Raw genomic sequence first — 25,391 nt, 5'->3', positions numbered from 1 at the left:
AGGGTGACTAGCAGAGCTCCATGCTTGACTATCGCACTGGCTGCTCTTTAGTTGTGCATTCCCCGCATGACCTGTGTACTCAGCCGGCTCCTCAGAGTACCCCTTTCCTGCTCCATGCATTGCCGCTCAGTCCCATGTCTGTTCTCCCCAGCCAGAGTCCCGCTCCCCACCGGGGTCTGGCCCACACTGCACTGCATACTTCTCCCGGGTAAACAAACTTTAAGCACACAGATGCAGTGCAGTCCTATGAGAGCCCCCCGGAGGACACTGCAGGCTTGTCTGACAGCCCCCCTCCTCCCCCGTCATACACAGATGATGAAAGGTCTTTCTGGGAGATATGCTGATCGCCCGTCCAGCACACTGGATGGAGCCCAGGCCAACATGGATGAGTGTGCGGCCTGCAGCTTGGTCATGGTGAGTGAGAGGACCCCATCCCCCACATACCATTACATACCCCCTCCATCTCCCCCTGGGAACAGGGGCCCCTTCTCACGTGGGGACAGGTACCCCATCTCCCCTGGGGACAGGGGCCCCTTCTCACCTGGGAGCAGTAACTTCATCTGCCCTGGAGAAAAGGACCTCATCTCTTCTGGGGATGGGGACCCCATCCTGCCTAGGGAAAGTCCCCCAAAACTACTGATGCCAGTGGTGGAACTACAGGGCTCACAAAGGTCATACCTGTGACCACCCCCTGGAGTTCCACCGCCGGACTCGGAGGGAAGGGCCCTGGCTGGAGTTCAGGGGGGCCCTTCATGGTTTCTTGCATCAGGGCCCTGAAGGTTCTAGTTACGCCACTGCCTCTAGGTTAAAGGAAGCGCCGTTTAGAAGATCTTCTAGTGAGCAGAAGCCAGTGATGTCACTTGCACATGTGCTCTGAAGGAACGACATACCCGTGCTGTTCCTTCAGAGCTCTGTGCCGCAGCCACATGCATGCGCGGCAGTCACGTCATTGCCGCAAGGGGCCGCAACCCGTGAACCCGGAAGGAAGACCGGGTGAAGATGGAAGCCTCTGCAGCAATGACAGCGTGCCACTGCAGGGCTTTGTTTCAAGGTAAGTCTTTCTTTAATGTGCTAGTCAATGCATACTAGCACATTATGCCTTTACCTTGAAGAGGGAAATCTTTTTTATTTTTTTATTTTTTTTAAGTTTACTACTGCTTTAACATAATAAAAACACAGCGAACTAAATCAATGATTCTGAAGACAAGGCAGGAATTTTCAGTATTTGATTGATATTAAGCTGTAAAAGTTAGTTTAGGGAATGATCAATTTATTTTAGGTATATCAAAAGCCAAAACTTTTTTTTTTTTTCATTTTGGAAAGGGTAATATTAAAAACAAATTTTTGCCATCTATATGCCATTGTGGATTTTTTTCCTGTCCTTCCAACACAATCGGAAGTGAGATTAAAATATCCCCAAAGTGAGGAACCTTCCGTATTAGCTTTCTCCAGAGCAAATGTCCCCACCATAGGATGTCCCCATCATGTCACCTCTTGTTCTGGGAACAACTGTAACATTTTGGATTTACCATCACTTTCTGTCAAGGTGACTATTGTCCAGTGATAGCCAACCTTGGCACCCAAGATGTTTTGGAACTACATTTCCCATGATGCTCCACTACACTGCAGAGTGCAGGAGCATCATGGGAAATGTAGTTACAAAATATTTGAGGTGCCAAGGTTCGCCATCACTGCTATAGTCCCTAGGCGAAATAGAGAAGGTGAGGGACACAGACAGCAATAAAAACCTGACAGGGGTTCTAACCTTTTCCTACTCCATCCCAAAAAAAGTTCTAAATTTAAATGTCGTTTAAAACAGAACTCCAGCCAATAATAAGATAAAAATGATTTCCCAATGAATAGATACAATAAGGAAACCACTTTTTCTACAATTATTCAGCTTTATTGCAGAGATTTCAGTAGATATCAGAAGCAGTAACTTTTTTCTGCTGCTAGATGTCCTCAATCTGATCGCCAGCATCATTCATCCCACCTCCTCTGAGCCCAGGTCATCCTGCACACTCCCAAACCTGTGACTGATCAATGAAAGGAGTAGCAAAAATGTGATAAGCTCATCGCTCTGTCACTCTGCTTTTTACTTCTATGCTTCTTATCAGTAAATGAACTGATTGGCTCCTTGTGCTTCAGCTCCTTCTCCCAGTGTAAACTCTGCTGTACAGGGACTGCTTGAGGCTGATACCAGGTCAGATTTAGGTACATACATGACCAGGGGCGAACTGACAACTCATGGGCCCCCCGGACAATAGGAGATTATGGGGCTCCCAGGCAATCTGAGATTATGGGGCCACACAGTATACACACACAGTATACAATCACACAGTATACACAGACATGTTTCTATTGGCTGAGAAGGTACTGGAGAGGTGGGTCAGACCAAAAGGATGTCGGTAAGGGACATTTCAGGCACAGATGTAAAAAAAAAATGATTTTTACATACTGTCCCTGGTTTTACTGAGGCTGGCAACTCTGATGGGGCCCCCAGGCAGTGCCCAAGTGGCCGAATAGTCAGTCCGCCCCTGTAAATGATTTGTGTTTAAAAAATGCATTTATGCATTAGGAGCCAGCCTGAAAGCTAAAATAATCTGTTATAGCATGCAGGCTGGTGTCTGATGTGTAACAGTGATGAGGTGTGTTGCCTTTGTGTTGTTTACATTCATTCCTATACACTGTAGTGGAGTTATAGTACAGTGACCAGTGGTGATTCAGTGCTTTGTGGAACAATCCCGCATGTCTCCATTTTTAGCCATACACGCTGTAACCCACCTCAAAGGGGTGTTGTGATGTGTCCAAGGTGCATAGAAAACAACTTTGCAGCGAGCCTGCCTTGATCTGTGCAGATTAAGTCTACATGCAGATGGACGACTAGCAAACTCTGCGATTTCCAGAGGTAGTAATCTGCACATTCCTGCATCTGGAATGACAAGTGTTTGCAAATAGTGGTTGAGTTCAACCCTGATCACTACAGGCTGTAGGATCAGTCACGAATAGCTGTGGCTACCATCAGCCTGCCATTGCTTTGTATGGGCCGCAGCTAGTCACATACACAACCTGTCATTCCAGACGCAGGAATTTGAAGATCGCTGCCAGTGGAGATCTCAGGGGTGTGCTAATCACTGTCCAAATGTAGCCTAATGCAGATCAGTGCACAGGAGGTGAATGAGCCCCTAATGATTACAAAACTGCAAAAAGTCCCTTGTCACACCTGTGCGAATTGTCATGCGATTTGATCGTTCCAAATTGCATGACAAGTTACACCCTTTCGTCCGCAATGGAAGCGGTCATAGCGACCGGAGTTGCATCGATTTTGAAAGTAGCTCCTGCGCTACTTTTTTGCAAGTTCAGGTGCGACTTGCATAGACATCTGCATATGAAGTCACACAGATGTTTTCCGAGTCGCATTGACATGCGACTTTGAAATCGTGCGGCTTCAAGTGAAGTCGCACAATTTCAAAGTTGGATTCGGAGTGACCGAAGAATTAATGTGTGTCTTTTATATCTGCCCACAGATTCGTTTAATAACCAAAAATCGCAATTTGTTATTGTTTATCTGATTGAGGCTGGGTTTTCCGCATCCAATTCGCAATAGCAGGAGAATTTGACTGGCTCTCTATGGAGCCGGTTTACAAATCTTCTCTGCGGCTCCGGAGTGAATTTGCGCATGAGCTCTGTGTGTCTTTTGGTCCTCTTCAGGTCCTCTTCAGCCAAAAATTCGGGGTGAAATCGTGCCTGAAACGGTTAACCAGGACGCACTGGACCCCTGCTGGGAGCTGCATGCAGTAATGGTGGGAACCCAGCCTGTATTTGCTGATAATCATATTTTAACCAAGTGGTGTATATTGATTAGCAATTGGTTTTACAATTGATCTGTTACAATTGTTGCATCTATAGGTATGGCTTGCATTAGTTTCATTAGTTAGCTTAAAAATTATTATTCATTTTGCAGAAGGTTTGGTGAATAATCAATATCCGTTATTTGCTAACTTGAGCTATTAAAGAGGCGATTTTTTTAGGGATAATTCAGATCTCTTTGTCAGGCTTTAGACTACTACTACTACCATTACTACTACTATTACTATTTTTTTATCATTTTATTTTATTTAATTTTTTATCATTGTTATTACTGTTATTTTTATTATTGTGAAAATACAGAATTTAGGTTCAATGCATGTGGCTTTGCTGTAGATAAATCCATGGTGTACAATTGGGCAATCAGAGCGTCCATGTTAATGAAAACCTGTACTGCGTGGAGTCTGCCATTGCTGAAATCTCCTCCTGAAAATGCTAGTTGCCTGGCTGTCTTTAGCTTCAATATTTTGAAACATGAAACCACTAAAAGAAGTGCATAGATCAGAACTTCAAGCTTTGCCCTTGCCTTGATCAGGGTCAAGTGATTGTATTGAAATCAGCCCTCATATATGGCAGCCAGGCAATGAGCATTTTTTGGGGGAAATCCGCAGGGACAGCTTACCTACACCTCTCAGACCAGGTTTCCTATACTGTCTGTCGTCGGTTGTTACAGAATAGTATGGTATTTTGTGTGTGATCCTGTATGATGTGTATGTACAGCACCGGGGCTGTGATTGTCACCCAGTGTTGTCTTCGTGTCACTTGTCCAGGTAATAAAATGTTAATGAGAGCTCGGGGGAGGAGGGGAGCGTGTCCGCCAGGGGGCGGCAGAGAGCGGCTCCCTCCTCCTCCCCGGTCTGGCACAGTCACACTCACACTCCACTCTCTCCGCTTGTCTGCAGGGACGTCCGAGTAGCCGGGGATCCGCGGAGCGGCGCTGTGCGGGGGGCAGCATGAGGGGGAGCCTGCTGCTGCTCACAGCCCTCCTGCCCCTGGTGGGGACCAACTCCTGGTGGTGAGTACTCAACGGGGCAATTATTGCAATATATTGTATGGGGCAATTCCTGTGCCAATAAGAATATCTGGTTACATTGCATGGGGCAATTCCTGGGAATATCGGATTATGTTGTGTGGGGCAATTCCTGTACTAATGGGGGATATCTGATTATATTGTATGGGGCAATTCATGTACTAATGGGGAATACCTGATTATATTGTATGGGGCAATTCCTGTACTAATGGGGAATATCTGATTATATTTTATGGGGCAATCCCTGTATTAATGGGGAGTACTTGATTATATTGTATGGGGCAATTCCTGTACTAATGGGGAATATCTGATTACATTTTATGGGGCAATTCATGTACTAATGGGGAATGCCTGATTATATTGTATGGGGCAATTCCTGTACTAATAGGGAATGCCTGATTATATTGTATGGGGCAATTCCTGTACTAATAGGGAATGCCTGATTATATTGTATGGGGCAATTCCTGTACTAATGGGGAATGCCTGATTATATTGTATGGGGCAATTCCTGTACTAATGGGGAATGCCTGATTATATTGTATGGGGCAATTCCTGTACTAATGGGGAATGCCTGATTATATTGTATGGGGAAATTCCTGTACTAATAGGGAATGCCTGATTATATTGTATGGGGCAATCCCTGTATTAATGGGGAATATCTGATTATATTGTATGGGGCAATCCCTGTACTAATGGGTAATATCTGAGTATATTGTATGAGGCAATTCCTGTACTAATGGGTAATATCTGAGTATATTGTATGGGGCAATTCCTGTACTAATGGGGAATATCTGAATATATTGCAAGTGGCAATTCCTGTACTAATGTGGAAAATATTGTATGGGGCAATTCTTGTACTATTGGGGAATATTTGAATATATTGCATGGGGCAATTCCTGTACTAATGGTGAAAATATTGTATGGGGCATTTGCTGTACTAATGGGGAATATCTGAATAGTGCCAAATTCTTGAACTAAGAGTGAAGAACATTGCACGGGACAATTTCCGAAACTAATGGTGAATATTTGAATATAGAGAATGGGGCAATTCCTATACTAATGGTGACTATCTGAATATAAAGCATGGGGCAATTCCTGTACTGATGGTGAATATCTGAATATATTGCAAGGGGCAGTTCCTGTACTAATGGGGACTTGTGGAATGTACTGCATGGGACATTTCATTTACTAACAGAAAACATTGCATGGGGCCATTTCGGCACTAATGGAGAATAGCTGAAAATTGCACGGGGCAACTCCTGTACTAATAGAGAGTATCTGAATAGTGCCATATGGTTAATTCTTAAACTAAGAGTGAGGAACATTGCATGGGTCAGTTCATGTACTAATGGACAATAGTTGAATAATGCATGGTGCAATTCCTCTACTAGCAGAGAACATTACATGGGGCAATTATTTTATTAACAGAAAACATTACATGGGGCAATTCCTTTACTAGCAGAGAACATTGCATAGAGCAAGTCCTAATTTAATGGACAGTATCTGAACATTGCATGGGGCAATTCCTGTACTGAATATATCTAAATGCTGCATAGGGCAATTCCTGTACTAATAGAGAACATTAATTGGGGGAATTCCTGTATTAAGGGTGAACATTAATTGGGGCAATTCCTGTACTAAAGATGAACATTAATGTGAGCAATTTCTGTTCCAATGGAAGACATGTGAACAATCTATGGAGTAATTCCTGTACTAACAGTGTCTGAATATTAGATGGGGTGATCCTGTACTAACAGGGAATATCTGTATATTACATGGGGCAGCTCCTGTACTTACAGTAACTGAATAGGCAGTTCCTGTAGTAATAGTATCTGAATATTGCCTGTGACACTAGGGGCTCATTTACACTTGCTTCAGCTTCAACACACATTAAAGCGCCTACTGCTTCAACATGCTTTTATGATGTGTTTTTGATGCTTTTGGTGGTGCTTTGAGGAAGCTTCAGTGATGCTTCAGTTATGCTCTTTTGAAGCTTTGTTGAAGCTTGCCAGGTTCACTGTGTGTGTGTGTGTGTGTGTGTGTGTGTGTGTGTGTGGATATCTCATGCCTGCAATTTCTCCAAAACAACGCAAAGCTAAAGCTGAATTGAAGGCCTTTTAGAAGCTGCAGATGCTTCCTGCAAGCTTTGTCATAAACTTCTATGGGGGCTTTGAAGACGCTTTGAAGCACCACTAAGGGCTTATTTACACTTGCTTCGGCTTCAACAAACATTAACGGCTAGTTTACACTTGCTTCAAAACAAGGCTTCAGACAGGCTTTGTTAAAGCTCCCTGAACGCCAGTCAAAGCTCATGTCACTAAATAAAATGGTTAGCTTAAAGTCCTGTTTACACCTTGCTTTTGCTTTGCTTCGGGTTCGCTTCAAAAATGATACCCCATGTAGCTTTAGTGTTTCAAAGTGTCTTCAAAGCCTCCATAGAAGTCTATGGCAAAGCTCGCTTGAAGCCTCATCGAAGCTCCACCAAGGCCCCACCAAAGGCTCATTGAAGCACCATAGAAGCTCCACCAAAGGCTCATTGAAGCCCCACCAAAGCCTCATCAAAGTCCCACCAAAGGCTCATTGAAGCCCCACCTAAGGCTCATTGAAGCAGCAAGCAAAAGCAAAGTGTAAACAGGACTGTAAGCTAACCAGTTTATTTAGTGGCAGGAGCTTTGACTGTTCAGAGAGCTTTAACAAAGCCTGCCGGAAGCCATGTTTTGAAACAAGTGTAAACTAGCTGTTTAATGTACTATGGAGTAATCAGGGGCGGACTGAAAACTCATGGGGCCCCCGGGCAATAGGAGATTATGTGGCCCCCACGTAATCAGAGATTATGGGGCCACACAGTATACACAAACACACAATAACACAGTATACACAAACACACAATCACACAGTATACACAGACATGTTTCTATTGGCTGAGAAGGTACTGGAGAGGTGGGGCAGCTATAATCTCTGGATTTTTAGACCAAAAGGATGTCGGTAAGGGACACTTCAGAGACATATGTAAAAAAAAAAAACACAAATTTTTACATACTGTCCTTGGTTTTACTGAGGCTGGCAACCCTGATGGGGCCCCCTAGGGGCATGGGACCCTCGGGAAGTGCCCGAGTGACCCAATGGTCAGTCCGCCCCTGGGAGTAATATATACAAGTAGTTTGTAGAATTTTTCATAGTAACCTAAGTGTATGCATAATGCATAGCCAGAACTTTTTTCATTGGTTTTGGATGTGTGAACGTGGGAGGGGGGAACCTCTGTCAGGTTTTCTTTTAGTCTGTGTCCCTGTTTGTTCAATTCACCTTCTCTATTCATCCTGCTCATCATTGTCCGAAGGACTGAATGGAGAGCCCCTGTTTTGGTGACAACTGTCTGTCTAACACAGGAACTTCCTCAGTTGAAAAGATTTCTTTTCACTTCCTGTTGTGTCTTCAGGACAGGAAATGAAGGGAAAACAATGCAAGAAGCAAAAAAAAAAAAATCCCTTCTCTACTCCATACGGTTAGGTTGCGATAAGACTAAAACGCCTGTAGTGTTAGGTTGTGTTTCAGACGCATTTCAGAGGCATTAGGAAGGTTTTTTTTTTTGGGGGGGGGGGGGCTTCCTTGACTTGAATGGAGGCAGTTGGCAAAGCTTTGCCAAACATTGCGGGCAAGATCAAAATTACTCAAACAATGCAAAGTGTTGCCTGTGTGTGGGGAGGACCATCCTCTACTCATGTAAAGAACGGATGATAGCTTTGCAAAGCATTCAAAAAGCTTTATTAACAAAAAAAAACAAATACAATGTTTTTTTTTTTTTTTACGCTCGTATGAATGAGGCCTAACGGAATGTTTTGGCTGCATGTACACTTTTCTGGGAGGCAGTTTCAAGCAGACAAGTGTGAATGAGGTCCAGGAGATAAGCGGAAGGTCTACTCAACACTTCCCTGTTGTGATAATATCTCAAGGTGGTCTCATTTGGTTCATTTTGTTAGGAAAGATCAGTTGGTTAAATCCAGCCCAGAAGGTGACCCAGACGGACATTATCCAAGCTTATTTCGTATAGTGGTGTTATAAGAAACTTTGATAATATGTAACTAATTACAATAAGATAATCCCCATCCACTTAAAGAGATTTTGTGCTGTACCTTAGATCTGCAGAGTTCCGTACTCAGCCCCTAATTATAAGATAAAGGCGCCACGTCCTGCAGGATATAGCTTTTTGTGATATCCTTCTCTGTAACCCATCCGACCCAGAGCTTACTGTTTTTCCTGCATGTTGGTGGGGAGGCAGCCAAACAGCATCTCTTTGCTCCTTAGGCTGCGTTCACACCTGAGCGTAGCATCTTTAAATGCTTTTCTGGCGTGTTTTTGGCAGGTTTGCATGAAGCGTTTTTGGGCTTTGGCATTTTTTATTAGCCATTAGAGAAAACTATTATCCGTTGCATCATTTGTTGCTAGATATTTCAGCTTTTTTAGCTTTTTCCATTAGCTTTTATTTCTTCTTTTATTATTAATAATTTATTAGAAAGTTTTTTTCGTTAGGGTAAGGGGTTTGAGTTCAGTTTAGGTTAGAGTTAGGCTTAGGAGTTAGGGTTATTTATTATTATAATTTTTTGTATTTTTACAATAAATAAATGTAAAATAAATACACAAATAATTAAAAATCATAAATGAATACTAAGTAACAATAAATAAATAATTCACCCTTAAGTGTCTGTTCACACTGAGGCAGCACGACTTGCAGCGCGACTGCCTCAGGCAACCTGGACACGACCGATGCGGCGACTTGCAAAATGACTTCTCTATAGAAGTCAATGCAGGTCGCCTCAAGTAGCCCCCAAAGTCCTACAGGAACCTAATGCCCCGTACACACAATCGGAAATTCCGCCAGCAAAAGTCTGATGAGAGCTTTTGGTCGGAAAATGTGATCGTGTGTATGCTCCATCGGACTTTTGCTGGTGGAATTTCGGCCAGCAAAAGATTGAGAGCAGGTTCTCAATTTTTCGTCGGAAAAAGATCCAATCGTACAAATTCCGATGCGCAAAATTCCTACGCATGCTCGGAAACAATTCGACGCATACTCAGAAACAATTAGAAGCATTGAACTTAATTTTCTTGGCTTGTTGTAATGTTGTACGTCACCACGTTCTTGACGATTGAAAGTTCAGCGAACTTTTGCGTGACCACCTGTATACAAGCCAAGCTTTAATGGAATTCCGTTGGAAAAACCATCCAAGTTTTTTCCGCTGGAAAATCCGCTCGTGTGTACGGGGCATTAGGTGTGACTGGGTCCTGAGAGTTTAAAGGCTGAAACTGCCCACTAATGATATTATCTCTTTCACGCTTCTGATAATCTGATCATCATGGACTTTTGTAAATCCATAGCATCTCATGGCACAGGAAGGGTTTTCAAGGCAAAGTATATCATTTTCAATGAAACAGTGGGGTTAATTTACTAAAGGGAAATTGACTGTGCAGTTGCCGCAGAGCTTAGCAAATGAGGTAAAAATTTACTTTACAAAGAATACCCAATCACATGCAAGAGAAATGAAGAAAAAAAAAAAAAAGTATTTTTCCTGGTACATGATTGGATGATGGAAGTTAGCAGAGCCTCCCCTCATTTTTTATGCTCTGGAGCAACTGCACTTACAAAGTGCACAGCCTATTTATTTGCCTTTAGTAAATCAATTGCAGTGTGTAATAAATGCCAAATTATCTTTTAAAAATATATATATATATTTCAAAGTGGGAGTGGCTCCACTTTTCCATCGTTTGAACAAAGTCATGTAAAAGGTAGAATTTCCATTTAGGGCTGAATTACTCTTTGCGGTGTGTTAACGTGTGTCATGTCATGCGTTACTATGGGATTGATTTAGTAAAGGCTTATGCCGAGTACACACGACCGGTTTTCCCGTCGGAATAAACTCTGAAGGTTTTTCCGACGGAGTTCTGCTGAAACTGTCTTGCTTACACATGATCACACCAAAGTCCGATTGTTAAGAATGCGGTGACGTACAACACGTACGACAGGACTAGAAAAAGGAAGTTCAATAGCCAATAGCCTCCGTCTTGTACTTGCTTCAGAGCATGCGTTGTTTTTGGTCCGCCGGAACAGCATACAGACGAGCGGTTTTCCCAATAGGAATTGGTTCCGACGGAAATATTTAAAACATGTTCTATTTCTAGGTCTGTCAGAATTTTCCTTAAAAAAAAAAAAAAAGTCTGATGAGGCATACACACAATCGGAATATACGATGAAAAGCTTCTGTCTGACTTTTTCTGTCGGACATTCCGCTCGTGTGTACGCGGGCAATATAGTTTGTGCACTTCAAGTACACTGCAGGTACAGTTGCTCCAGATCTGAGGGGAACATGGAAGGAAAATAAAACAGCATTTTTGCTTGCACATGTTTGGAATCAGCAGAGCTTCCCCCTCAGATCTAGAGCAACTGTGCTTGCAGTGCACGGTATATTTGCCTTTAGTAAATCAACCTCCCTGTGTTGTGTTAAGGCGGCCAATTCAAAAATAATGGATTTTGACATTTTTTTTATTTTTTTTTATTTTGCTGAAAGGATGAGTGATATCATTGCTATAGGTAGCGGGGTAAGAAATGTATAGATCTTGGACCCAGTTATGTATTTTTACCCTCTTTTCCTCTTCTAGGTCGCTGGCCTTGAACCCAGTACAGAGGCCTGAATTGTACATCATCGGTGCACAGCCGCTGTGCAGTCAGCTGACTGGTCTATCCCCTGGGCAGAGGAAGTTGTGCCAGCTTTATCAGGACCACATGGTGTACATCGGCGAAGGAGCCAAGACGGGCATCAAGGAATGCCAGTCCCAGTTCAAGCAACGACGCTGGAATTGCAGCACGGTGGACAATACATCAGTGTTCGGCCGGGTCATGCAGATTGGTAAGAGCATGTGAACACTAGCCTGTCAGTCTATTCTGCTGCCATGTTTAAAGTGTATCTAAACACAAGAACAAAAATTGAATATATTGCACCTTACAAATCCTTAGATGTGGTGACTGCATTTGTTTTCTTTATTTTGTTTTCTTTATTTTCACCTAGTGATCCTAATAGAAACACCCCTCCTGTGCTAATGTGGCAACGCTCACTCACTCTTTTTTGCATCTATGGAGGAGCAGGGTTGTCACCTTAGGGTAGGACTACAGAACACATCCCCCCCTTCCCCTTCTTATTAACCACTTGACTTGAACTGCGTTGCTTTAACTGACAATTGCGTGGTCATGCAACTCTGTACCCTAATAAAATGTATATCCTTTTTTTTCCCCCCCCACAAATAGAGCTATCTTTTGGTGGTATTTGATCACGTCTGCATTTTTTATTTTTTGAGCTATCAACAAAAAAAGACCGTAAATTTTGAAAAAAAAAACTATATTTTTTTATTAGTAATGGTGGCGATTAACGATATTATATTATAGTGGGCTGCGATATTGCGGCGGACATTCTCACACTGACACTTTTTGAGGCCCAGTGACACTAATACAGTGATCAATGCTACAAAAAAAACAAAAAAAAAACTGTACTAATGGCACTGGCTGGGAAGGGGTTAACATTAGGGGAGATCCAATGGTTAACTGTGTGCCTAGCCAATGTTTTACTATACTGTGTGAGGTGCTTTCATTGGGGGAAGATGGAATTTTTGCAGGGACACAAATTCCACCCCTTCCCTCCTGTCAGAATGGCGATTTGCATTGTTTACATAGGCAGATCGTCGTTCTGCCTAACGATCGGCGGGTGCCGAAGGACATTGAGTACCGTGCACCCTGCCAAATGGCTTCTGCTGTGTGTCATCGCACAGATGCCCGCCCCTTACCCATAAGTGTATTTTTACTTCCTCTGGATCAACTGTGGGTATAGAATTGGGTATATGGGATTGTATGATTTTATTTATTTTTTGTGGTTGAACTGGATGGACTTGAGTCTTTTTTTCGACCTGACTAACTATATAACTATGTCTATCATGTGTGTGTGTGTGTGTGTGTATATATATATATATATATATATATATATATATATATATATATATATATATATATACACACGTGATCTGGTGCACAGGTGCCACCCTATAGCAATAAAACGGACCTGAAGCGGTTGATATTTGGGGGGCAGGTAGGAGTCCTAAGATATGGCAGAGGACAATGTAACCAATAACAATCAGCACAGGGAGTCAGCAGCTCACAAAACTTCTGGCAGAATCGATGGGTCATTTTTTCCTCTTATCGAACAAAACGCCTTCAATGGCAAACGTAACAGCACGAAAGGGAACACATTAGAGTAGTTCATGGTTAGGGTTGACATACCCTTTAAGTTAATCCTTGTATGGAGATTTCTAACAAGTTGTCACAGAGGATAATGATGGCAGTAGGGGCCTGTTGGTTTAGGTTTCGGAAGTGATAGGATCTGCACTCTCATTGCACCCGATAGATGTGTGAGGAGAAATATTTGTAAAGGAGATGGAGCTTTTCTGTTTCTGACTCCTCCAGGCCACACACCCACACCACAATCCTCCCAAGAGACCTTGTGCACTTTTCTTGAACTTTAGAGGTTGTGTGATGACCAGAGATGAGACAACCTGCGGCTAAGAGGTCTGGACCAGAGGATGACCATATCAGCTAGGACATCCCATATTCTGTGGAGGATATGGTTTCATAAGCCATAACAGTCATCATTTGATCTAATCAATTCTTTGATATATTACAGTGAAGTAATATTTCACTTTAGCTTGGCATTTAAGGGATACCTTTTATTAGGTAAAAAGGTATTAAAGATGCAAGCTTTCAGAATGCCTTTGATCCCTTCTTCAGGCTTTATACATTTTAATACTTAATTCTGAGAATTCCGTCGCACAAAGTGCCACGTATGCTCAAAATTTGGAGACAAAAGCTATTGGCTACTGGCCTCTACGTAGTCCCGTCGTACGTTTTGTACATCACCTCGTTCCGAACGTCCGGATTTTCTGGCAACTTTGTGCGACCGTGTGTATGCAACACAAGTTTTGGCCAAAATCCATCAGAAAAAATCTGACTGATTTTTTTGGTCGGAATGTCCGACCGCAGTGTTCAATATTGAGTTGGCCCACCCTTTGTAGCTATAACAGCTTCAACTATTCTGGGAAGGATGGCCACAAGGTTTAGGAGTGTGTCTATGGGAAAATTTGAGCATTCTTCTAGAAGTGCATTTGTGAGGTCAGCCTCTGATGTTTAGACAAGAAGGCCTGGCTCGCAGTCTCTGCTCTAATTCATCCCAAAGGTGTTCTATCGAGTTGAAGTCAGGATTCTGTGCAGGCCAGTCAAGTTCCTCCACCCAAACTCTTCCATGTCTTTATGGACCTTGCTTTATGCACTGGTGCACAGTCATGTTGGAACAGGAAGAGGTCGTCTCCAAACTGTTCCCACAAACTTAGGAGCATGAAATTGCCCAAAATGTCTTGGTATGCTGATGCCTTAAGAGTTTCCTTCACTTGAACTATGGGGCCAAGTCCAACGCCTGAAAAACAACCCCACACCATAATCCCTCCTCCACCAAATGATTTGGACCAGTGTATAAAGCAAGGTCCATAAAGACATGGATGAGCGAGTTTGGGGTGGAGGAACTTTACTGGTCTGCACAGAGTCCTGACCTCAATCCGGTAATCCATCAGTGCCTGACCTCACAAACGCTCTTCTGTAAGAATGGTCAAATATTCCCATAGAAACACTCCTAAACCTTGTGGACAGTCTTCTCAGAAGAGCTGAAGTTCTTGTAGGTGCAAAGGGTGGGCCAACGGACTAAGACTGCGATGCCAATAAAGTTTATGTGCGTATAAAGACAGGCATCCCAATACTTTTGGTATTATAGTGTATATTAATCTAGGTTAGTCATTAAAATTTTCTGCACTAATCGATGGCTAAAACAGTACAATATTCTACTCAGGGGCAGCACAGTGGTGTAGTGGTTAGCACTCTCACCTAGCAGTAAGAAGGGTCGCTGGTTTGAATCCCAACCACAGCACTACCTGCCTGGAGTTTGCATGTTCTCCCTGTGCCTGCGTGGGTTTCCTCCAGGTACTCTGGTTTCCTCCCACAATCCAAAGACATGCAGGTAGGTTAATTGCCTTCTGTCCAAAATTGGCCCTAGTATATGAATGGGAACCTAGGATTGTGGGCTCCTTGCGGGTAGGGAACTATGTGAGTGTACAATGTACAGGGATATGGACAATTGTAGACACTTACTCAGGTTGAACTAGATGGACTGGTGTCTTTATTCAACCTTACTAACTATGAAACTATGAAACTACTCTGATCACCGATCGTACTGTATCTTTGTATGAGCAGAGTTGTTCACCCTAGGGTGCTCTCCTGATTTGGACTACAAACACCTCCCTCTTTCTGTATCTCCATTACATAACAAGGAAGTGTTCACAGAAGATAGATGGCAAGGATAACGCAGAAAGTTATGAGGATGTTAGATTTCTGGCAGGACCAGCAGGTATTTTTCTGTATTTAGTGGCGTTTTGGCAGAAAAACTCTTGACGCGTGTAAATGGGTCTAATGCTAGGCATGTTTAGCACTTCAGCGTTAATTCATTATAGTGGCCAAAAGATTATTCTGTCCAATTAAATTAACACCCAAGCATATGACGTGCCTAAACACGTTACACGTGTTTACAAGTGTCAAGTGTTTTTTCTGCCAAACTGCTGCTGCTAGGAGGGAAAGCGTCTAGGAGAGATGGCCAAACTTCCACCATGTTTGAGGCCTAGTACATACATTTTTGTGCCTTTTCTAAAATTCTCAAGAGAAAAAACGATTGTTGCTGAAATCTAAGCTCACGAACAAAAGTGTAATATATTGCAGCTCCTTAGATGTGATGGCTGCATTTTGTTTTGTTCTTTTCAGGATGAATACATTTTCAGCAAGTACAGACAATACCTGTTGGTCCTGCCAGAAATCCAGTGTACTTGTAACTTCCTGTTTAATAACTGAAACCTCAATGTTATCATCTTTTCCAACTTCTGTGGACTAAAGCCACGTACACACGGGCAGACTGTATGGCCAACTTAGTCCGTCAGACAATCCGACGGACAGTCCGTCCTACTTTCGAATGAACGGACTTGACCACACACGGATGCAAAACAGTCCGTCGAAAGTTTGCGCGATGACGTGTACAGCACGTACGACGGGACTAGAAATAGGAAGGCCAATACACAGCAATGCAACCTTTCGCCGTGTAAATCCTTTCTGAGCATGCGCCATACTTAGTCCGTCGAACTAGCCTACTCACGAGCGGATTGTCCGCTGAAACCAAAGTACGACGGACAATATTACGGAAATTCCGAAATACTTAGTCCGCCAGACTGCACGCTGAAAAAGTCCGCTGAAGCCCACACACGAGCGGACTGTCCGCTGAAATGTGTTTCGACGGACTAAGTTGGCCAGACAGTCCGCCCGTGTGTACGCGGCTTAAGGCTCCATTCACACCTGTGCGTTTTGGGAACCTATCAGAATTGCTGCAATTCTTCCCCCAATCTCAATACGCACTGCAATTGCAAAATGCAGGTTCAGGTGTCATTATTTTCAATGAGACCTAAAACGCAGTGCAGTTTTGCCATGATTGTTGCAGTTTTTATAGTATGGGAATTGCGTCAAATCGCATCATGTGAAGTTTATCACCCACAAGAAGCTCCTTTTTAGGCGACAAGCTTCACGTGATGCGATTTACCACACCGCGCTTTAGGTGCCACTGAAAATAATGGCACCTGAACGTGCATTTTACAGTTGTAGTGCATTTTGAGATTGTGAGCAGAATTACGCGATTCTGCCACAATCCCAAAACGTCCAGGTGTGAATGGAGCCACTTCTTCCTTAAGTACAGCGCCTTGCAAAAGTATTCACCCCCCTTGGCTTTTTACCCATTTTGTTACATTACAGCTTTTAGTTCAATGTTTTTTTAATCTGAATTATATGTGATGGATCAGCACACAATAGTCTAAGTTGGCAATTTGCAGAAAGAGAAAAATGGCCGATAATGGAGCCGAAAATGGGGCCCTGCCCCTGGTGGCGCCCATCACGGGGGTGTCCCGTAGCACAGAAGAGAGAGCCGTTGCCGCCACCTGGTTGATTAGAGCGCCGGGAACATAACTATCATTTCAATAGCTGTGTATTCCCCGCCGCGCACCGCCATATACAGCCCCTCCCCCTTGTCCAGGGAAGTTTGATAGATAGATCACTCATCCCAGGATTGGACGGGGGATTTGTTTATCAAAGTGCCCAGACAAAGAGGAGGAGCTGTATGTGACAGTGTGCGGCAGGGAATACACAGCTATTGAAATGAAAGTTGTTATGTTCTTATCAACCAGGCAGCGGCTCTCCGCTCTCTTCCTTCTTTTCCCCTGCACAGGCTGGCTGCACTGGGGACACAGGCTGGCTGCACTGGGGACACAGGCTGGCTGCACTGGGGACACAGGCTGGCTGCATCTAACGGGCACTGGCGAGGCTGCATTGATCTCTTGTATCATGTCTGCAGTCTCTGACCATCTCCCCAGTCTCTGACCATCTCCTGTACCATGTCCACAGTCTCTGATCATCTCCTGTACCATGTCCCCAGTCTCTGACCATCTCCTGTACCATGTTGTCCCCAGTCTCTGACCATCTCCTGTACCATGTCGTCCCCAGTCTCTGACCATCTCCTGTACCATGTCGTCCCCAGTCTCTGACCATCTCCTGTACCATGTCGTCCCCAGTCTCTGACCATCTCCTGTACCATGTCGTCCCCAGTCTCTGACCATCTCCTGTACCATGTCGTCCCCAGTCTCTGACCATCTCCTGTACCATGTCGTCCCCAGTCTCTGACCATCTCCTGTACCATGTCGTCCCCAGTCTCTGACCATCTCCTGTACCATGTCGTCCCCAGTCTCTGACCATCTCCTGTACCATGTCGTCCCCAGTCTCTGACCATCTCCTGTACCATGTCGTCCCCAGTCTCTGACCATCTCCTGTACCATGTCGTCCCCAGTCTCTGACCATCTCCTGTACCATGTCGTCCCCAGTCTCTGACCATCTCCTGTACCATGTCGTCCCCAGTCTCTGACCATCTCCTGTACCATGTCGTCCCCAGTCTCTGACCATCTCCTGTACCATGTCGTCCCCAGTCTCTGACCATCTCCTGTACCATGTCGTCCCCAGTCTCTGATCATCTCCTGTACCATGTCATCCCCAGTCTCTGACCATCTCCTGTACCATGTCGCCCCCAGTCTCTGATCATCTCCTGTACCATGTCGTCCCCAGTCTCTGATCATCTCCTGTACCATGTCGTCCCCAGTCTCTGATCATCTCCTGTACCATATCCGCAGTCTCTGATCTGATCTCCTGTATGAAAATATATTTTTTAAAATAAGTTTCGGTATCGGTTTCAGTTTTTCGGCCTAGTGTATTTTTAATTTTTGGTATCGGTTTTGGCACAAAAAAACACATTCGGTGCACCCCTACTACAAAATATTGACTTTAGGGGGATGAATAGTTATGCACATTGACATTTTCTGTTATGTTGTCCTAAAGTCGTGGGCAAGTTCTGTAAATTAAATGATGGAAATCCTCAAACAATCCATGTTAATTCCAGGTTGTGAGGCAACAAAACATGAAAAATGCCAAGGGGGGTGAATACTTTTGATGCGTAGAGGGGGATGTGTTAAAGCGGAGCTCCACCCAAAAGGGGAAGCGCCGCTTGTTAGCACCCTCCACTGTCACATTGGGCACTTTTTTGGGCGGGGGGATGGGTACCTGGTTTTCACAGGTACCCGCTCCCACTTCCGGATAAGATCCCTGTGGCGATCTACAGGTATGTCCGGCCCCTCCTCTTTCCCATCACTGCCTTCTGTGACACACAGATCCCAAAAGACGATGGGACCATTCAGAAAGCGCAGCGCGATTTGCGCATGCACAGTAGAAAAAAATGGGTTCATTGCCGGCTTTTACTTAGTGAAGATGCGGCGCCTGTACCCAAAGCCGATTGAAGAATTGGCTCAGTTGAGGACATCGCTGGATACCTGGACAGGTAGGTGTCCTTATATTAAAAGTCAGCAGCTACAGTGTTTGTATCTACTGGCTTAAAATTTTAGATTTAGATTTAAAAAAGGAAAAAAGCAGCAAAAAACGCATTACACTCTTTTCTGCAGCTTCTCCATTGAAGTCTACTGAACCAAAAACGCACCATTTTGCATTTAAAAAAGTCCCTCACCCTTTTTAAAAATGTAATGGCTGAAAAAAGCATAGATGTGAATGTGTACCATAGGAAACATGTAAAATGGACTGTAGTGCGTTTCTAAGGACGCGTAGGCTGCAATATATTACATGTATGTTTTGGGTTTAGATACATTTTAGGCTGGCCATACATGTTTGATCCTTTTCCAGGATTTTGGTTGATTTTGACGTTGAATCTGGGAACTAAATTTACATCTTTAATACAATTTATTAAAGGATTGAATTAATTCAAAATGGGGAAAAAGTAACGAAAGCAATTTCATTATAAGCCATCAGATTTTTCTCCCTGCATTCGGTCTGGGCAGGTTTCCCTCCTTGTGTCCGATAGAAATCCCCATTTATTTTTGTCTTGATTGATTGGTGATTGCAACAAAAAATGGAATCAAATGTTTGATGGCTCTCATTTAAATTGCCAAGTTATGATCTTCTTAGGTCGGCAGCTGCCTCTCCCCCTCCTGTTAGGATTACATCTCCTCCCATGATCGGAGGTGTGAGGATGCATTGTTTGGGCTCCTTTTGAAATGCAGCTCTGAAATGCTGAGATCAGGTTGAGTTTGATCTGCTGTGGTGTTAAAACAAGGGACAGCGACCCCTCCTCCTCCGCATTCCTTATCCTCTCTTGGGAGAGGGATAACCCCTCAATCACTTTCCCTCATCCAGACAGAAAAAAAAAAACAAGGGGAAAAAAGCTAAATTGTTCCAAAAATTATATTGGCACGTTACATTTGTGTACAAGCCTAAATAAATAAAGCCTCATTGTGGATAGTGCTGTGGTTTTGCAGCGCTAGGGTCCTGCGTTTTATTACCAGCAGGGCTCTGCCTATATGGTGTTTGTATGGTCTAAGCTTATCCTGAGTGCAGAGACTGATATGAATGAGTTCCCCATACAGCACTACAGAATAAGTCAGAGCTATATAAATGTATAATAGTGTGCAACCGTGTTGGGGACATTATAGTGCACCTCTTAAGCTGAGACTGGTGTGACTGACTTAGGGCTTGTGCGTCGTCCTTTGTAGTTGTGGTGCATTTTGACAGCACATTCCTTTAAATGGACTGTAGAATGCACTGGGCTGTGCACATAATAGAGGCGGTGTTCAGAAAGCCGCTATCCATCAGAAAATGCAACCTTAGTGACGTTCCGTCGCGGCCATATTGGTACACCCGCACTCGTCCGCAGTAAGCCTATAGTCTGAAGTCGCCAAGCGGATATCCTTTTACACCCACTAAAGGGTTGCATTTCACACTTAATTTTACCAGTAAACTGAGCTTATATAGTGGAATATAGTATTTAGAAATCCATCAAACTGTTTAGATGCTGACTTTTAAAAGCAGCCTTGTTCTGTCAGATTAGCAAACCTGTAAGATCAGCAGGAATGCCGATGCTTTTAAAATTCAACATCAAAACAGTCAAACAGACTTCCAAATACCGTATTTGACTATATAAGCTGTTTACTGGTAAAACTAAGTGTGAAATGCAAGACTTCAGTGGATGTAAAAAGATGTCTGCTTGCGGCCTTCTGACTGTAGGCTTACTGTGGACGAGTGTGGGTGTACCAAGATGGCCGTGCCAGAACATCAGTTGTGTTACATATTGTGATAGGTAGGGGCTTTCTGACAGGACACCTGCACTACTTTTAAAAATGCACTGCATTAGACTGCATGGTATGGTGCAATTTGGTGCCTCCAAATGCACTGCGTTTGCTATCTGTGTAAGGGGTGCCATTAAAAATACATTGCCACCCGCATGCAGATGACAAGCTTAGTGCATTTGAATGCGGTGTGGGAAATGTGGAAGGAACATGCCTTTCCCATCCCACGTTCTGGTGTTAATCGGCCCTAAAGCCGGGTACACATTACAGGTTTTTTTGGTTGCACTAAAAAAACTGACATCTCCGGTCAGGAGCTGCTGTACTATCCATGCAAGGTTAGTCCAACGATTTCCCCCGCAGAGCTGTTTTGTTCTGACAGAGGGATCCCCCCCACCAGACACTCTGATCAGCACTCTCTGCTATTGGCTGAGAGCGCTTATCGGGAGTCTGATGGTCACGAACGGCATGCTTCTGTCGGACAGACGAACATACACACAGGCAGAATGTGGACCGGTATTTTTTTGTACTCCTGACATTCTATCTTTGTGTACAGGGCTTTAGTGTGCTTTGTACAGCACTGAGGAATATGTCAATGCTATAAATGTATAAAATTGTGTGACTATGGTAAGGACATTAGTGTAATGTAAATGGCTCAGTGTTCGCTGTACAGCACTTTGTAGTATGTCAGAGCTATATACACACACATACAGTGTGTGAATGTGTAGGGACATTTGAGTGTCAGCTCCTGTGGTGCAGAGGCTGTGACTGACAAAAGCTGGTCATACAATGATATATTTTTTTGTTCAGCCTGCAGGATGAATGAAAGAAAGCAAACAGATTCCTTCATCTATGCTAAACAGAGCAGATGATGAATGTCCCGCTGCTGCTAATGTATTCTTATGGCTTTTCTTTGCCAATTTTCTGCCCGGCCCCTTAGATTTTTCAATTGAAGGACGTTGGGCGGAGTGTTGCCGACTGGGCTACCAACCAATCGAATTTTAGCCGGTTCATTGCGAACCGGGCGAAATTTGCTCAGTATATATGGCCAGCTTATGTCCCATTAGAGCAGGGATCTCTAAACTACGGCCCTCCAGCTGTTGCAGAACTACACATCCCATGAGGCATTGTAAAACTCTGACATTCACAGATATGACTAGGCATAATGGGAATTGTAGTTCTTGAACAACTGGAGGGCCATAGTTTGAAGGCCCCTGCTTTAGAGCAATATCGCTGTCCACTACTCTGTTCGATCACTCACTCTCCCTTGTACAAAGTAATATTCAATCATGTCACAGGATAATTGCTATAAATGGCAATTTTCAACTGTTTGTTTTAAGTTCATCAAGTCCCCCTCACTATCTTGTGATCGGTCTCACATTTTTGTAGAGGGGAAAGTTATCCCATAAAGGATATCACAGAAATGGTGTGATTGATCTGTTAACATTCCTGTATCACACAGGCAAAGGGATCCTTCCATGACTTCTGAACCCATATTGCCCCCTGAGGAGGATTCCTTATCTTGTTTCTTTGTAAATTCCTGCATACAATTTGTCCATATTCAGAGCCTCTGCCCCAGCAACACGCCCCGCGCCCTTCCCTCCCAGACTACTGGCACCTTTCCTAATACCGTATAGCAGCTTTGCCAGCAATAGCCACAAGTGGCAGTAGGCAGCCTGCTGTGAGCGCACTAGTGGACATGGGTAGACAGGTAGCCTGCAGCACTTGTGATGCCTCCAGCCTGTGATAAGTAATTAGCACTTTATCTGTCATCACTTGGTAAGAAATGCAGACACTGCGTGCCCAGAGGTGCAAACTGATCCATATCTGCCGTGTTTTACATACTGACCACTGTGCAGACACCACTCAGATCAATACAAATGATCATTCGGCTTCCAGAAGGGCGCGCTTGTTAATCTATAGGGTCCAGCATGCTTAGTAAGGCTACTGTTATATGTCACAGATGTAAGGCTGACCACAAACATCGGGGCGTCCAGGCCTGCAGGATGCTTATGGTGTCCACACATGTATTGATATGATCATAAAAGAGTTTTTAGACCCAAAACCAAAAATGGAATTTATTGCGGCTTACCAATCCTTAAATGTGGTGGCTGCATTTGTTTTCTTCCTTTTCTTGTCCCCCAACCCCACGCCCCTCTCTGTTTTCACCTAGCGATTAGGCCAGTAACACACCTCCTGTATTAGAGTGCCCCACTCTGGATGATGGAGCACAGGAGGCACCTTTGGACAGCAGCACTTTCTGTCTTGAGGGAGGGGAGTGTTAGGTGTACTAGCAGATATAATGCACTAAACATATTGAAGCCAAACTCCAGATAATACTTATAAATAAATAAAAGCTGATTATGGTAAGTCAGCGGCTGTCTGAACCCTCTAACTTGTCCTGTTGGAAAATAACAGACTTAGGCCAACCATGTATGGGCAGGCTGAATGTACCAAGTTGATCAATCAACTTGGGTACAACCAGCCTGCCAGATATCACATGAGAATCTCGCTGGCTTGTGTGACCACTAGCAATAATCACTGTCTTGTTACGGCAGGGACGCCCCCCCCCCCCCCCCCCTGCTAGGAGAATACAATGGGTTGGTGGGGGGGATTCCGGCATCAACACTGTCTGTGGTTGCAGGAAAGAAATTTGCTTGGTGTATAGCCTGTATTACTGGCATGTTCACCAGGTGATGATAAAGGAAAAACAAAACCGAATGCAGCCATCAAATCTAAGAATTGGTAAGCTGCAATACGATAAATGTTTGCTTTTGGGTTTAATGTGACTTTAAATTGAACACCCAATGGAACTAAACTGATCAAATAGAAATCGCAAACCATTCTGTCAATTTATAGAGCTGTTGATAACTTTTTACTATTTTGTTGACCACCTCTGATCGCAGAGGGCCATTTGTAATTTAGATGAATTCATTGATTGGTAAATATATTTGGATGCATACATTTTACAGAATGAAATTTCCCCTAATTGATAACACTGTTGCCATATTAGATATAAAATCGAGTATGTTTAGGTTCCTCCTGTCTTGAAACTCATTGTTTGCTTTTGTCTTTTAGGAAGCAGAGAGGCTGCCTTCACCTATGCCATCAGCGCAGCAGGAGTGGTGAATGCCATCAGCCGTGCCTGCCGAGAGGGGGAGCTGGCTACATGTGGCTGCAGCAGGACTGCACGTCCCAAAGACTTGCCCCGAGACTGGCTGTGGGGTGGCTGTGGGGACAATGTGGATTATGGCTACAGGTTCGCCAAAGAGTTTGTGGATGCTCGAGAGAGAGAGAAAAATTACCCGAAAGGGTCTGAAGAGCAATCGCGGGCCTTAATGAATCTGCAAAACAATGAGGCAGGACGCAGGGTGAGTATGAATTATCCCTGCTGACCCAATCCTCTTATGCCGCGTACACACGATCTGACTTTTTGACAGCAAAGGTCCGACGGAATGAGTCCGTCGGACAATTCGATCGCGTGTGGGCTCCAACGGAGCTTTGCCTGCCAAAAATCCTGAGGACTTTAGAAATAGAACATGTTTTAAATTTTCCTACCGGAACACCGCCAGACCCAGTTGCTATCAAGAAATCCGTTCGTGTGTATGCTAGTCCGACGGACAAAAACCGACGCTAGGGCAGCTATTGGCTACTGGCTGAACTTCCTTATTCTAGTCCGGTCATACGTCATCACGCTCAAATCCATCGGACTTTGGTGTGATTGTGTGTGGCCAAGTCCGTTCATTCGGAAAGTCCGCCAGAACTCCGCCGAAAATGTCCGTCGGGAAGACCGTCGGACCTAGTCCGTCGAAAAAAGTCTGGTCGTGTGTACGCGGCATTAGTGTAGCCTGGATAGAAGTACTCAACAAGGGTTTTAATCCTTCCCCACTCTTTTCAAAACTAGCAAAAAAGTTTTTGACTTGACATACTGACTGACTGTGCCATGAACTTATATATATATATATTTGCTCACTACTCGGTCATACACCATGATTCAGCCAAAAATGCAACTCCCGTTTTGCAGAGTCATTACAAAAATAACAAGTGTAGCTGTTTTGGGATTTACATTGATCTTCTCCTTGTTTCTGTAGACATTCAGAAGTGGCATTCATGCAGTGAAGGGTTCTGGGAAATAAGGAATGGTCAACAAATGGTCATAGGAACTTTTCAGCATGTTGCTGAACATTTTATTTAGATAAAGCCATCCAAATGGCAGTAGCATCTAAAAGCAGTTACAGTGCCTTGTAAAAGTATTCACATCCCTTTAAATTTTCCACATTTTGTCATATTTCAACCAAAAACATAAATGTATTTTATTGGTATTGTATGTGATAGACCAACAAAAAGTGGCACATAATTATGAAGTGGAAGGAAAATGATAAATGGTTTTCAATTTTTTTTTTTTTTTTTTTTAAGAATAAATATCTGAAAAGCATGTTGTGCATTTATATTCAGCCCCCTTTACTCTGATACCCTTAACTAAAATCTAGTGGAACCAATTGTCTTCAAAAGCCACCTAATTAGTAAAGAGTCCACCCGTGTGTTATTTAATCTCAGTATAATTACAGCTGTTCGGTGAAGCCCTCAGAGGTTTGTTAGATACCCTTAGTGAACAAACAGCATCATGAAGACCAAGAAACACACCAGACAGGTCAGGAAT

General features: G+C 43.7%; 1 protein-coding gene across 1 annotated transcript in view; it reads left to right on the top strand.

Annotated features, from left to right (window-relative positions):
- Positions 1-25,391, top strand: part of WNT5B (Wnt family member 5B) — a 214,040-nt gene that overhangs the window by 164,999 nt on the left and 23,650 nt on the right. The window contains exons 2-4 of the mRNA XM_077468898.1: positions 4,770-4,882; positions 11,546-11,793; positions 23,810-24,102. Of these exons, the coding sequence (XP_077325024.1) occupies positions 4,770-4,882; positions 11,546-11,793; positions 23,810-24,102 (654 nt within the window). The remainder of the gene's footprint in view (positions 1-4,769; positions 4,883-11,545; positions 11,794-23,809; positions 24,103-25,391) is intronic.

This window comes from Lithobates pipiens, unplaced genomic scaffold (assembly GCF_037356315.1).
Source record: "Lithobates pipiens isolate NorthernLeopardFrog02 unplaced genomic scaffold, aLitPip1_a1.2 Scaffold_8, whole genome shotgun sequence".
In the NCBI taxonomy this organism is placed as follows: domain Eukaryota; kingdom Metazoa; phylum Chordata; class Amphibia; order Anura; family Ranidae; genus Lithobates; species Lithobates pipiens.
This window is presented reverse-complemented; position numbering and strand designations above follow the sequence as displayed.